The sequence below is a fragment of the Buceros rhinoceros genome, unplaced genomic scaffold (genome assembly GCF_000710305.1).
Source record: "Buceros rhinoceros silvestris isolate BGI_N320 unplaced genomic scaffold, ASM71030v1 scaffold18341, whole genome shotgun sequence".
Taxonomy (NCBI): domain Eukaryota; kingdom Metazoa; phylum Chordata; class Aves; order Bucerotiformes; family Bucerotidae; genus Buceros; species Buceros rhinoceros.
This window is the reverse complement of record NW_010393862.1, coordinates 2,859-17,390: the sequence shown is the minus strand read 5'-3', so window position 1 is coordinate 17,390 and position 14,532 is coordinate 2,859. Positions and strand designations below refer to the sequence as shown.

General features: G+C 39.3%; 1 protein-coding gene across 1 annotated transcript in view; it reads left to right on the top strand.

The window, feature by feature from the left end:
* Positions 1–13,397, top strand: part of PLEKHH2 (pleckstrin homology domain containing, family H (with MyTH4 domain) member 2) — a gene marked incomplete at its 5' end in the record, with an annotated part of 21,209 nt that extends 7,812 nt beyond the window's left edge. Inside the window, 11 exons of the mRNA XM_010145038.1 lie at positions 2,082–2,261; positions 3,051–3,148; positions 3,615–3,792; positions 5,530–5,685; positions 6,821–6,918; positions 7,291–7,432; positions 7,923–8,068; positions 9,652–9,781; positions 10,267–10,353; positions 12,017–12,154; positions 13,215–13,397. Coding sequence (XP_010143340.1) covers positions 2,082–2,261; positions 3,051–3,148; positions 3,615–3,792; positions 5,530–5,685; positions 6,821–6,918; positions 7,291–7,432; positions 7,923–8,068; positions 9,652–9,781; positions 10,267–10,353; positions 12,017–12,154; positions 13,215–13,397 — 1,536 coding nt within the window. The remainder of the gene's footprint in view (positions 1–2,081; positions 2,262–3,050; positions 3,149–3,614; positions 3,793–5,529; positions 5,686–6,820; positions 6,919–7,290; positions 7,433–7,922; positions 8,069–9,651; positions 9,782–10,266; positions 10,354–12,016; positions 12,155–13,214) is intronic.
* Positions 13,398–14,532: the final 1,135 nt, after the last annotated feature.

Below are 14,532 nucleotides of genomic sequence, written 5' to 3'. Positions count from 1 at the left end.
TTCAGCAGGTAAGACAAAAGAGAAATTTACTCTTCTCAGACAGTAGCAGAACGTCCCCATATCATCTCACCAAAGACTGTCACTTCCAATGTAAAGAGATCACTTCGAGTTGTGAGGGAGCAGTTTAGGCTTCAACTTTTGCCCTTCCTACTCAGGTCATCGATAAAATGCAAGTTAGCAGAAAAATCCACGGCCATCATGGATGACAACAAACTTAGGAAATTCCTGAGCCCAAGAGAACCTAACAAACAGCATGGTTCTCTGTAGTCAGAGAACTGTATCTGAAATACTATTTTTTTTCAATTAGATTTCAGGAATAATAAATGGTAGGCACAAGTTTTGATGTAGATACATTTACATCAGCTAGAAGACATTTTAAAAATCAGAAGAACAAAGCAAAGTTTAAGTTTAAGGAAGTCATGGATTATTTCAAATCGAGATTGTCCTGCTCTTTTTAACAAAATCTGCAAGGAGAACTATGAATTAGCTGTTCCTAAAAGATTGATTAGATTTCTAGAAACAGAAATATTACAGAGTAAATTTTTGAAAGTATTTTACAACAGTTTTTTTTAATTCACTTTTAAAGATCTTCATACACATATATGTATCTCCCAGTAGCAGTGAAAAGGCTTTATGATTAAGAGACATGTAATGGTTCATAACTTCTGGGCTGCAGCTGGTTTCTTGAGAATTTTTGTGTGCCAGTAAGACTGTATTTCTTTCCCAGTTAAAGGCCAGATAGGTGGTTGGTGTCTGTGAGGAGGAGTATGCTGCAATGCCATTAACCTTCTTTCTCCTCTCTCCTGCCCTCACCCAGGTAAAACTACTCCTGAACACTAACTAATAGCCAGGCTATAAAGTCTGCTTCAGAGCTGAAATAAAATCTTGCTCATGTTTTTTATGTGAAATAAATTACAATGGAGCTTGGATAAATGAAATTTCTCCACAGAACTTAAATGAGTCTAAAGACCAAATTCCTTGAAGCATCAACCATCTGGGGAATTTTGATGTAATGCTTCAGATCTAGAAAGGAATTCAAGATAAGCGCCATACATTCAGTCACAGCCACTTGTAGGCAAACTTTCCTGCTTGTTTCTCTGAAATGTTTGAAGTGCTTTAAAAAAGAACATCCATCTCATTTTCTGTAATCCTGCAGCATGAAAATTTAAAAGGGAATGTACTTCTCTGATAAAAATAAATTTCTGTTTGGAAATCACTTCCTGAAGAATATTTCAGACGTAATTCAAATCACAGACACTTACCTAAAATAAATAAGAGATAACTTGCATGACCTTTAGTGAAACTTTGTCTACATCAGTTTAAAAGTCAGGTAGGGAAATGATTTAGAAACAGATTGAATCGTGTTTCAGTTATTCCATTGCTGATAAAAATCAGCCCTGTGCATCCACCTGTTTTCAGAGAGACTAGATAGATTGGCCTTCCATACATTGCTTGTATTTTGCTTATATACCTTGAAAATTCTTCAGCTATTATATAGAGTAAATGCAATGAGTGATGCGTAAGCTTTCTTCTAACCCAGCACAGCAAATGCTTAACTCCTGGCATTCCTAAGAGAGCTCGGGGATAGGAAAGGTTACGCTTGCCCACAGTAACAATACCAGTGAAAGCCAAGACATAAACCAAATGGCTCTGAGCTCTGGTCATCCTTCTGTGTCTATCCTGCCGCGGTGTGCTCACAGCTTGCACCACCGTTACGCACTGGTTGCCATGAAGAGCAGTGCGCTTCGCATGGTAAAGTCCTGTGGAGGAGGAAGCTATGCTCCTCCTTGCGTACCGGGCTTGCCTACTGCCAAACCCGCTGTATCTCCTGATAGAGCCCACTCCGTTAGACGCAGAGAGGAAAGCGTGGTTTTTAGGAGTTGTTTTTATCTTTAGTCGCTCTGTACAGCTTTTCACCCCTTCTGGGCCCTTTTCACCTCTTTTGGCAGCAGTTCCTTAGTCTACTGGTAAACTGAGTAATTGTGACTTTAATCACAGCACACCTTTGTTATACAGAAGGTCTAAAGGAATTGCTGGAGCCTTTTGTGTGTGAACTCCTTTCCTTACTGCTTTATCTCTAGACCTGCCAGTTGTTTATCAATGCTGCAGTTGACTCTCCTGCCATCGATTACCATGTGTCTTTGGCCCAAAGTGCTTTGCAGATCTGCCTCACACACCCTGAACTTCAAAACGAGATCTGTTGTCAGCTTATTAAGCAGACTAGACGTCGCCATCCACAAAACCAAGCAGGACCAATACAGGTAACCCAGTATTTCTGCAGTGAAGGAACTACACAGACTGTTTAGAATGGTAAAAGGGCTGCGCTGTTGTGTAGCATTTGCTTACTTAAAATCAAACAAAAACCTGAAGTAACATCGTATTACTGCTGGGTCTTCCTGAAATGGCGCCAATGCTATCCTCCAGCAAAGGACAGGTATTTGAGGAAAGGGAATATCTGTCCCTGAGCTGTCAAGTTTCTGTTTAGTACCAGGCAGGTCAAACAAATCAAGACAGAGGAACCTCATTTTCTAAATTTCAGTCTGGTGCATTGATACTATTGTGAGAAAAGTAGTTGCAATGTTAGTCAGTGAATATCCAGAGTACGTGAGAGCAGCCTGTATTAAGTGAAGCTATGGATACATATTGAGCAGTGGTACTACACCAAAATATTGAATAATTGGTTTTTCAATAGCTATTACCTACTTGGTAGGAGGAAAATACCTTATGGGTTGCTTCACAGTATCTCATTTCTTAGTGCTTGGCCTTGCAGCCTTAGTATTTTTTTCCTACATATTAACTGCTTTTTGTACAAACTGAGCTGCTTTCCCATTTCCAGCCCCGAAAGATACTTGCTGTGCACAAGTAAACAGAGAGACAGCATTTTGACCTGCTTATTCACTCATTCTTTTCTGTGTGTTGTTTTTTTATTCCTATTTACAGCTGCTTGTTACTCGACTTGGCACAGCAAGCTGCACTGCTGGCCAGCAGCCCCAGCAGGAAGTTTTAGTTTGTAAGATGGTTAAAACAGTGAATGTCTTCCTTTTGTGCAGGGCCTGCAGCTCCTGGCTCTCTGCGTTGGACTCTTTCTGCCCCAGCACCCATTCCTTTGGCTTCTTAAACTTCATCTGAAGAAGAATGCAGATGCCAGGTGTGCCTGAATATTAGTACCCAGCTAGACAACTAGTCTTCCTGAATTACCTTATTTGCAGTCTTTCATTTAATATTTCAGATCTTTGATACTTATTTTAAAATAAATTTGAGCAGAATTGTGCTCCAGTGTTAGGAAAATGTAGCGTATTTTACTTCAGTGCATCTCTTGGGAAAGTTGTACTCTGTTTTGAAAAATACTCTGCAGTGGAACTCTGACTGCATGTTGCAAAACCTCAAAAACCAAACTGGCAGTTACACAAAACACTCTGCTCATCTTTGCCCCAATTCTATTGGTCCTGGTGGACTAGTTCTCTTTATAATTCCACATGTAGAAATGTGTTGGAAATCTCATGGGGAGAAATCTGAGCTCTCCCCCTATCCGGCATCCCCAGAGAGGTTTATTCACAGTTTACTATCCTTTCACTCAATCCCCAGGAACTGCCTTGTTTCTCTTTTTGTCACAGGACTGAATTTGGGAAATATGCAATATACTGTCAGCGGTGTGTACAGCGCACCCAGCAGAACGGAGACCGAGAGGCCAGACCTTCCAGGATGGAAATTCTTTCCACTCTCCTAAGAAACCCCTACCACCATTCGCTGCCCTTCAGCATTCCAGTTCATTTCATGAACGGCATATATCAGGTAATGTGGGGCAGACCACGAAATCTGAGCTCTCCCAGCCCCCTGCCCTGAGCATATACATGAAGTAGTGTATCAGAAACAGAATTGTTAGCGTTAAGGTAAATGTGGTTCAGGTTTCATCCTGGGCCAGTGCCCACAATGGCAGGCACAAGATATTTATGATCTGATTTGACAAACAAAGAGTTAAGCTTAAGGAAAAACCTTTAAAAGAAAGGAAAAATACTAAAACCTCCTAAGAGTAAGAAATACTGAGGTTCTGTTTCCTATTTAACCTGACCACCGGATGAATAAATTGGACTGAAGAAAAGGGAAAGGCATTAAATTCCACTTCCTTTCATCAGACATCTACAAAGTTCAGCATCTCAGGGAAGGCCTGGAAGCACAGCCCTAGGCACCACCATCAGTCACGAAGGATAACCATATATATTTGTTACACAACAAACACAGCTTCAGTCGGAACTCTTTTGGGACTTGACCAGTCAAAGCCCGTAGGAAACTTTCCATAAGCTACCATACATGCTGCTTCACATCCTGGTTTGTGTTTCCAACTGGGAAAGCTGGCTGTAAAGAGATTTTTAACAATTCAGTGTTCCTGGTTTTATATGAAATGAAGGTTTAGCAAATAAACTTTCATTTCTGGTCATGGAAGAAATCTGCTTCCCTCCCGCCAAGTTTCTTAATTTTTTACTGCTTGCCCAGTAAAGCAGAAAAATAACATGTATTTAAATCATCCTAAAAGGTTTCAAGATTGAAGTTTGAAGAAGAGGAATAACTGCTCATGTGTTATTTAATGTATACTTCCAAGGACAATGAAAATTGTAATTAAATACATAAATTACTTCCTTGGGAGCAGCAAATAAGCAGTTGCAGTGGTATTGCAAACTCTTGGATTCATCTCTGAAGCTAGATTTAGAAGGGGTTTTTTAATGCCAGCCACTGAGAAGCCCAAAACAGAAGTCCAAGATCCATTTTAAAGACATTTCTTTACCAAAAGAGTAAAACATCTTCAACAAATACAGGAAAACACCCTCAAAACAGATTTAAGAGAACATCAGCAACTAGTAGCTGTATGACAGCCATTTGTCATCTCTTGCTAAAATGCTTTAATACTAGTGAAAACAGAAAATTCAGATTTGGGAAAATAAAACTTCAGAGGCTCTGTCTATTACTGACCTATGTAGTATTGACAGAGCAACATTTGTAAAACATTTCAGATCTGGCCATCTAATATCCCTCTGAAGTTGCACGCGATGCAAAATGATTAATCAGTCTCATTTGTTTCACCACCATATTGAAAAGTGTAGGAAATTATAGTTTTCTTCATTTTTCTAGTGATACTTGTCACAAAAAGCTCAGATAATAGACCGCTTTCTGTTACGAGAATTCTGTAGCAGAAATTCAAGTGTAGCAAGTGCAAAGAAACCACTATAAACAAAGAAAATAAACCCCAAAATACTACATTTGGAAGCATTTTGATAGTGACTGTGATTTCACAAACAAAATGCAATAACTGGGAAGTTAGTTTTGATGGAGAAAAACTCTACTAAACTGACTTCCCGTGTGGAAATCTTGAACCTTTACCAGAGCCCTCATGGAAATTTCTCATTTCCAATGGCAGTAAGTGATTCACAGAGGATGGGATGGGTTACTATAGAGGTATTTAAAAATCTTAGATTTAAGGAGGGGCGTGGGAGGTGTAAATTTGGTGGCAAAATGCATTTTGGCTGCTTTTTTTAGGTTGTTGGGTTTGATGCCTCTACCACAGTGGAGGAATTTCTGAACACCCTTAACCAGGATACAGGGATGAGGAAACCAGCTGAGTCAGGATTTGCTCTGTTTTCTGATGATCCCTCTGGCAAGGATATAGAGCACTGTCTTCAAGGAAACATCAAGGTAAGCAAAAGCCTTTAATGAGCTTTGCATATAAAACAACAAAAATAGCCTCATTTTGCAGAGCTCTCTTCAGACAACGTAAAGGAAAACATTTTTAAGGCCAAAAACGGTCTTTGGGCTTTTTCCTTCCTAACGTAAAGGGAAAGATTTAAAAAAATACCCATCACTTTTTCAATTGCTGAAGTTCATTCAGTGAACTATATTTAAAAGCTTTGTCTAGGAGACTGATATTATTATTCAGAGAAGTAACAGCTGGGTTAAAAAGAAAAAGTAAGCTGTTACTAATCGCCGTTCTCTAAAACTAAAGAGGAGTTGGAGTCCAACACGCATTTAGAGCTTGCAGTTAACAGTTCTGGTACAGCCCCGAAAGATGACCAGTTTGAGGTCCAAAAAGTCATTGATACTGGGGCAGAAATCCTGGGGAAGGAAAAAAAAAAGAAAGGGTTCCTTATCTAAACACAGAATAATTAGGGTTCAATTCCGGATATTTCCTGTGCTTACAGTGTTTGGCTTATGTTGTTCTGAATTCTGAAGTGCAGTTCTCTCTACCGCTAGAATTAAGTTCTTTGCAGTAGAGTGGCAAAAGGCAATAATACATCTAGGCTTCGGTAAAGTAGTAGCTGTTTGTCAAGCCTTTTAGCAACTAACGAATAATGAATTTTTTGTGCTTCTACTGCATAGTCTTTTGCAGCCTTTGGCCAATGTTCACAGCTGCACTCTGAGTTACAAATTTCATAGCCGTTACTAGAAAGGACCTGAAAAACTCCAGCATGCAGCAGAGAAGGCAGAGATCAAAGGCATTTGATTAATGACGTAACAACTCACGCTCTGTAATTAGACAGTCACTGGCTGCTGCTAAATCAAGTACCTGGCCTTTCCGTATAAGCATGCTGTGGCTCGTCTCCAAAGGTACCGTGTGTGTTGCCGGATAAACAAACAACAGAAAGGTTAATTATTAAATGCTCCCACTCAGAAATGCAAGTGAAGTTACCTTCCAGTAGGTTTAAAAATTCAAGCTATGTACCGTTCTGATAGCAATAGGTAACAGATAGTAAAGTAAGCTGACAGTTTCTATTCAAAGGTGTTTTCAAAGAGGAATATATGACAAAGTCAGTCCGGTATTGCTTTTCTTTAGATCTGTGACATTATTTCGAAATGGGAGCAAGCTTCCAAAGAACAACATCCTGGGAAATGTGAAGGCACGAGAACTGTCCGCCTTACTTACAAAAACAGGTTTGTTCAGCAAGTATAACATCCCTGCCTTGGCCCAAGATTTGGGTTTAATTTCTGCAGAGTTTCTTCATCTGAAAAATACTGGCTGACTCAAAGTTTGCTACAAAAATAGTAAATGGGTGTAACCAGAGAAATTAAAAAAAAAAAATCTAGTTTTTTCTAGTTCTTAAGAGCTAAGCAGGGCTGCCAAAAAAAAGGCAACACCGAACTCAGAAATTAAATATTTACCACTGGTTCAAGCAGAAGTGTTGCTCTGCTAATGTGTTTTGACGCTGATGTAAACATGTCACATTCAGAGCAGATACTGGTAATCCTTGGGGCTAATGCATTTCCCTATCTTCTTTATTTAATAACTTTCTGTCTCTTCTGTAGGCTTTATTTTTCAGTTCAGGTCCATGGGGAGACAGACAGAGAGAAGCTGCTGCTGGTGTATCAGACAAATGATCAAATAGTCAATGGACTTTTCCCCGTAAACAAAGAACTAGCGATGGAATTGACAGCTCTTTTAGCTCAGGTAATCCTTGTGGATTAAAGACTCGCACAGCAGTTTTACAGATGAGAAACTGGAGTAAAGAAACTGGTGCAAGAGTGCTTGGCAGTCGAGTGACCTCCACCTTTTACCCGTGATAGTGCAGGAAATGGACTGGGCTGGAGCCTTTGGGTGGAAATGCTTTACCGCCTGTGCTGCTGCTGGCAGCAGTACAGGTAACACGTGCGTGCTTTACCTCCTACACAGTCAGGCCCTCTTCGATTAAATACCATATAATCACATACCATTTCTTAAGTCGCTATTCTTGATGGTTATCTTTTTTTTGTGGTAAATACAAAATAAGAAGAATAAAATACTTGCATGACTTTTTAATCAGTGAGAAATATACATTAATTGACAAACTGGTTTTCATGTCATACTTGGTAAGACAGAGGAAAGGATCGTTTATAATACTCAGCTAGACAATTACTCAGGAGTAACAAAAAAATATCCTTCTTCATGGTGTCTCCCTTAGGTAGAGATTGGGGATTTTGAACGGCCTTTCTCAACTCCAGCAGGGCAAGTCACGTCCCAGTCCAAGTCCAGTCAGACATTAAAACAGGTTTTGGAGAGATTCTACCCTAAGCGATACAGACATGGGTGTTCAGAGGAGCAGTTAAGGTGAGATGTGCTTTGCGATTCATATTCTCTAAAAATCCAGGAGTGAAATGAGGAAGTTTTAAATTGTTGTTAGGTACAACTTACTGTTATGCCATATTTGCCCAAACCTGTGTTTGAAACTCATTCTCGTACTGAAGAACCCATCTCCTCTCTGTATTCCTGAGCTAAACAGAGGACCACCATAAAGCCCCCATTCCAGCAAAAGCTGCACATGACTGCACAGTGTTACAAAACCCAGAGATTTTTCCATTCTTCTTTTTCTGATCTAAATCAAGTCTGTGCATGGACTAAAGAACTAGGGAAAGTAAAGGAGACAAGGATCTGATCCGAGTGTGTGCGATTCAAATGTGCAATCTCTGGCAGCCACTCAAATCGGCAGTATGTTAACTTAGTGGACCTGATAGTAAGGTATCACTTACTTGAAAATTAACAGCCTGCAAGTCATTTCAATCAACACCTACTAACATGAATAAGAGCAGAATAGGGTAATAAATTATCCAAAAACAAGGATACAGCAACTTTGGAGTCCAGTAAGCATCACAGAAATTATTCCCTCATTCTTCCCTACAGACTTGAGGAGCTATTACCATACGCACAATGTACCATTATTATATACTCGGAGGATACTCAGGACATTCAAAAGTATACGCACAACAAGAAACAACAAATAGAAAGAAACAACAAATAGAAAGTTATACAATTAATTGCAAAAAAACAAAGTGTAAGAAAGAGGTCCTGTATGAGACTAATGCATGGATGGTCAAGTCAAACATCTCTTGAACTGTTCAGTAGTCCCTAAACTACCACTTGTTAGAGCTGAAAGTCCGTGGCAGGGAAAGAATCGCTCTGTACCTGCCCCATTGCTTGTATTCTTTTGCTAAGGGTGCAGTTTGACTTTGTAAACTTCCAGTAAGAGTAAGCTGCAAGTGAAAGATCTCCCTTCACTTCATACCCCCCTGCCCTTTTCTTGGGCTGCATCTAATCTTGTGGCTGCCAGGGGAGTCATTCCTGCGGGTCCATGTACTAGAAAGGTATTCTGGGGTGGGTTGTTTTGGAGGATTAGTTTTCCATAGGATCATTTCATTAAACCAGCTCACGACAAGGCCACAAACGAAAAGAGCCCGTGAGCATCAGAAGCCGCCTTTTTGGCAGCAGCGCCCAGACACACCAAAAAAGAGGAGTGTTAAGCCCTATCTTCCACATCTGCTACTAGCCACAGGTAAAGAGAGTGCTAAACTGGATGGATTTCTGGAATGACAACGGCTGTAGCTGTTGAGTACTGATAAAGGGAGATTGATTATCCGTAGAAGCACATTAAAAGCTGTCCTAGACTTTTTCCCTTTGTGCTGCTACAGCTACATCAATATTTAATCATAATGTTGCAGAAATTAGAAGATACTTCGTAATTTTCTTGTGCATAAAAATACTAAATGACGTTTTGGATTTATTTAATACTGTATAAGTGATAGTTGTTGTATGAAATTATCATTTTAACAAATGGATTCTTTTTTGCTCATTAAACTCGCTATGGGTAAGCATTTAAATTCCTTTCAATAACTAAATTACATATTTCATTTCAACAGACAGCTTTGTCAGCGATTGTCTACAAGATGGATGGCTCTCCGGGGGCACAGTGCCGCAGACTGTGTGCGCATTTATCTCACCGTCGCCAGAAAATGGTCTTTCTTTGGGGCTAAATTGTTTGCAGCCAAAGTAAGAAACTTTGCTGAATTTGAGTGGTGGAGGTTTTTCAATATAAATATAGTTTGCCAATAGTAGTACCTTTTTGTTGTCAGTCAATGTGTGGTACGAGTGCTGACTGAATCTCTTGTCAGAGTAGATACTTATATAAAATTGCTGATCAGCACACTGTTCTTTGCATACATAGACATGTTCACCTGCTGGTGAACAAACTTTAAAACACCTGACTTTTTTTTTATTTTATTAATGACAGTATACATTTGGAGGGACTAAGCACCAGAGGAGGCTTCAGGAATACTAGGTTGAGCTCATAGTTCTGCTGCTGGCTGCCTGCATGGCTTTGGGCAGCTACTTCAATTCCTTTACATCAGTTCCCTCCCAGTGCAAGTCTCAGTAAGATCTGTGGATAGAGAGCGCTCTCTAAGAGCTGAGAGTTAATTGTTGTTTACATACTGCCTCGTTTTGCAGTAGCAATTAAAGAACACATCTCTTTGTAGCCTCTAGCAACATCCTCAGCTGAGAAGTCCTTCATATGGTTTGCTGTACATGAAGATGGCATAAGCATCCTAGATTACAGCTCTATGGTAAGTGAAATTTCTGTGTTCATGTTGGTCAAAGTAGATTTTAACACCGAGTATACGGACAGATTCACCACCATCCTACGTAAAGATGGCATTAGCCTTCCACACTAAGTTGCTTAGTCGTTCTCTTAAAGCAAAAACTCATTCCTTTCAAAATGCTTTCATGTTATCATCATTCGAGTAGCACTAATAATAGAAATAAGTAATGAATTCTTTGCACAGAACTTATTTTTGTTTATCAGATACAGTTTTTATATCTTTTGATGAAATGTTAATGTTTTAATCATGCAGATGTCAGAAGATCCATAGTTACAGTTCTTACAATAGCATTCATTTTCTTTTCCTGCAGACTTCATTTTCCATTATTATTCATAATACATACACTCTGCAAAGAGCAGTTACTTTAACAGATTGTTATTTTCATTGTATTATTTTTGTTTAATAGTAGGTAATATAACCCAGTGTTATTTAATTATGTCATTTTAGGCTCTGATTTTGCTTTGATTTGCAGTAAAAGTTTTCACAGGAAACGACTCGTGGTAATCAGGGTAAAAAAGCGGCGCCTGAGAAGGTCCCTGCTTTAATTTATATCCTGCAAAGAAACAGAACGGCACGGGGCTATTAGCAAGTGCTAATATGGAATATCAGAAAATTAAAATCTCAGCTTCGTAATTGTACTGATAGGGGCCTTTTCATTACATTTCTCTGCAGTTAAAGAAATAATAAAACAAAGAGGAGAGGAGAGCCAACCACAGCTTTGCTCGGAGAACAAGCAAAATGAGCTTGTGTCATGCTGCAGAACCCTCTATAAACACTTTGGAGCTGTGGCAGTTCTGCAGAGCACGGCTAGCTTGTACTGTCAGCATGCAGGAAATGCTCAGCTTCCAGGGAATATTCTGCTTTTCTGTAGGGAGTTTCGGGGGTGTGAGAAAGGATGTTGCAAGAGAAAACACTATTTCGAAATCAGGGAAAAAAGAGGTTTAGTAACGGAAGGATGTTAAGGCAGTAATTGTACAAATACTGACTTAGGATCAATTTTAAGTGGGAACATCTGCAGCAAATTAATACGTCACAATGATGAATTAAACACTAATCATAGACTCAAAGGCCACTAGCGTGGTGTTAAACACTGAACAATCAGAGTCGAGGCATGGAAAGCAGAGAAACCTTGAAGAGCATTTATGTTTCATCGGAGAGGTGAAAACAAGAGCAGGATTGAACTTCCATCTGTGTGTATGCAAACTACATCACTGCACAACAACAAGGCCAGGAGTTAAATTCCTTTAGAGTTTCATTTAATTTCTTTTTCTTTTACCATTTAATTTCTAGACACTGCTTCAATTTCAGATGGAATTCCTAAGTTAACTTCTCTTAGAGTAAATTGAATTATACATCTGAGTTGAAACCTGCTTATAATATCCTTGATCTAATTAATTTGGAATGGAAACAGGCATCAAACTTACAAGAGTGATCATCTGCAATGGAAATTCCCTATAGCCGCTGAATGACGTTATCCCCAAATTCACAATTAATTCCAAGACTCGTAACAGGCTAACAACATTTTGAAAAATACACATGCAATTATATTTTTAAAAGAAATATTTGTCATAATCTGTTTTTCCTGCCTTGTCCTGCTTACAGCTTTGCATTGGTTTTCTTTTCTAAGCGATTAACAGTTACATATACATATAAGAGTCTGATGACTTTTGGAGGCTATCAAGACGATTTTATGTTGGTTGTTAACAATGCTCAGACGAAGGACAACTCAACTGAAAAGCACCTTTTCGCCATGACAAAACCAAAGGTTGGTATATTACCCGGAACAGTTTCCCACCACCTGCTACTCTTCTACTTCTTCTAGTGGGTTACCCTAAACAGACGTGAAAGATGAAACATCACCTTTATTCTCTGATTAATGACTTTAGCCAGATGGTTTTAAAGGGCAAAACAATCAGTAATATACGAGCTAACAGTGACAATACTGATGTGTTCCTTTTCTTTTCATGTCCCTGTCTGTAACACTCCAAATTGTTCACAGAAAGACAAAGGCGGCTGCTAAGGACAGGAATTACATACCTAAAAACTAGTCTGTTTGCTTGATCAGCACCAGGGATCATTTTAAGAATGTACACTCGTGTTCTACAGTGGAATTGTAAACCACAAGCTCTGAAAGATCAGTCAGTTCTTAAAAATCCTTTGCTAAAGAAACTTCATGCTTTTTAAATCTGGATTCCCTCCTTCACTGCTAAGATTGGCTGTATTTTTTTTAAAAAAGCAAAGCTTTCAGAGTCTTTTGCTGTTAGTCAAAACAATTTATGAAACAGAATACAAATCCAGATAGAGATTTGGGTCAAAACACGTCTCTTCATATAGATGAGCCCAGTAAAATACATCTGTTCAAGTTCTCTTCTCACTGCAGGGTTGTGTGGATTGCCAAGACAAAACACGGTAAAACGCTCCCAGAAGTCTTAACTCCTTTTATTCACCCTGTGTCTTTAGTTCTCTGAGCTCCAGGTATTTTCTAGCAAAACTAAACACATTGTAAAAGTTTTTTTTCTAAGAGCATGATCTGATGGACTTCAGAATCTCTCCCCAGTGAAAGGAGCCATCTGCTTGAATCATTTAAGAGAGTGGCAGACAAGGGATCTTGCATACTGATGGGAATAACGTTACATTATTTGCAAGGAGCAATAGAAAAAAGCTCAATTAGACATCTCCTCTCTCCCCATCATTAATGTGTTCGATAAAGTACAAGTACTTTTCCAGTTGACGGTGATTGTCACCTGCTAAAAAGTTAGCTATTTTTTCAGCAGTCAAAACACATCACTGTATTTTTCAAAGAGTTTTGGATGTTCCTGTTACAGATTCTCGAGATCACTCTACTGATTGCCAGCTATATTAACAACTTCCATCAGCTGAAGGGAGCTGCTCACCACCTCTCTGCTCCAGCACTACCGACACCTCAGAGTGGACAGAAACTCAAGGAACCGGGGAGTCAGCCGCTTCCTGCAAACAACAGACCAACTAAATGCCCCACTTTGTTATGACAGGATTATGAACCCCGATAACGCGTCTTTGCACCAGGGTTTCGACACCGACTGCAAGCTTCTTGATGTGTAAGACGTAGAACGTAACCAGGTCCACGAACAAGAGAAGGGCAGACAGATTCACACTCATTTCAGTGGGGTATGACAGGAGGAGCCCTTTCCTTAAATCCCTGCCCTGAACTGGAGTGATGATGAGCCAGTGTAAGGATTGTGCTTTACTGGTGGTGGCTTGTGCCTACAGCTCAGAAATAGATGTGTCTGTTGGTAGTGATGGGGAGGGGTGGCCTTGGGAACAGTTGTATAGATTTTAGTAGTTTTTAAAATATTTACTCAGGGAGCAAACTGTCTTCAACTCTTCATCTCTGCTTTCCAAAATCATACAAGTTGTATAACTTTCATTTTGCAAAGGAATTTTTGTTTAAAAAAAACAACCAAATCCAAACTTCCAGTACCTGTCCTTATTTGCAATACATGCACCACGACACTAAAAAGAACAAATTGATTTGTATAATTGTTTCTCCTTTTAAAAAACCGTGTCACTATTCTAGATTTAAAGAGTGTTCCCATGACGCACTCTAGCCTTTCTTACACTGCTACTTTACTTGGCAAATCTTCAGCCTCGGCCTGGTAAATTTAGAAATAATCCCTCTCTGCCCCAGACTTTTTGAAAGCTCTAAATTGGAAAGGCACTGTCTTTAGTGTAGCTTTGTTACACAAGATCCTGTACCCAGTTTCTTCTTTAATCCAGAATAATAATATAATACAGATGCAAGAACGACTCACAATTGAAAACATGAGAACACAGAAAGCCATTGCTTGAGCTGTTGTGACATATAAAATCCATGTATAATGTATATAATGTATATAATATATATACAAGAATCTTTTGTAAAAGTTGTACTTCTGCTTCTCATTTGTATCTGTGCATTTTGTATTACAATATTAATATAATGTTCTTGCACACTGAAGACATAATGCTGCACCAGACGTAGGAGCACTTTCCAGTTGCCTTTTTCAGCTGCAAAGCCCAGAGCGACGTAAGGGCAAATACAGAGAAATTACACCTATTTTTTTATTCCAGTCCTCACATTTCTGTTTCCGTGCAAACAAACCACTTCCGCAGGCTTTGAAATGG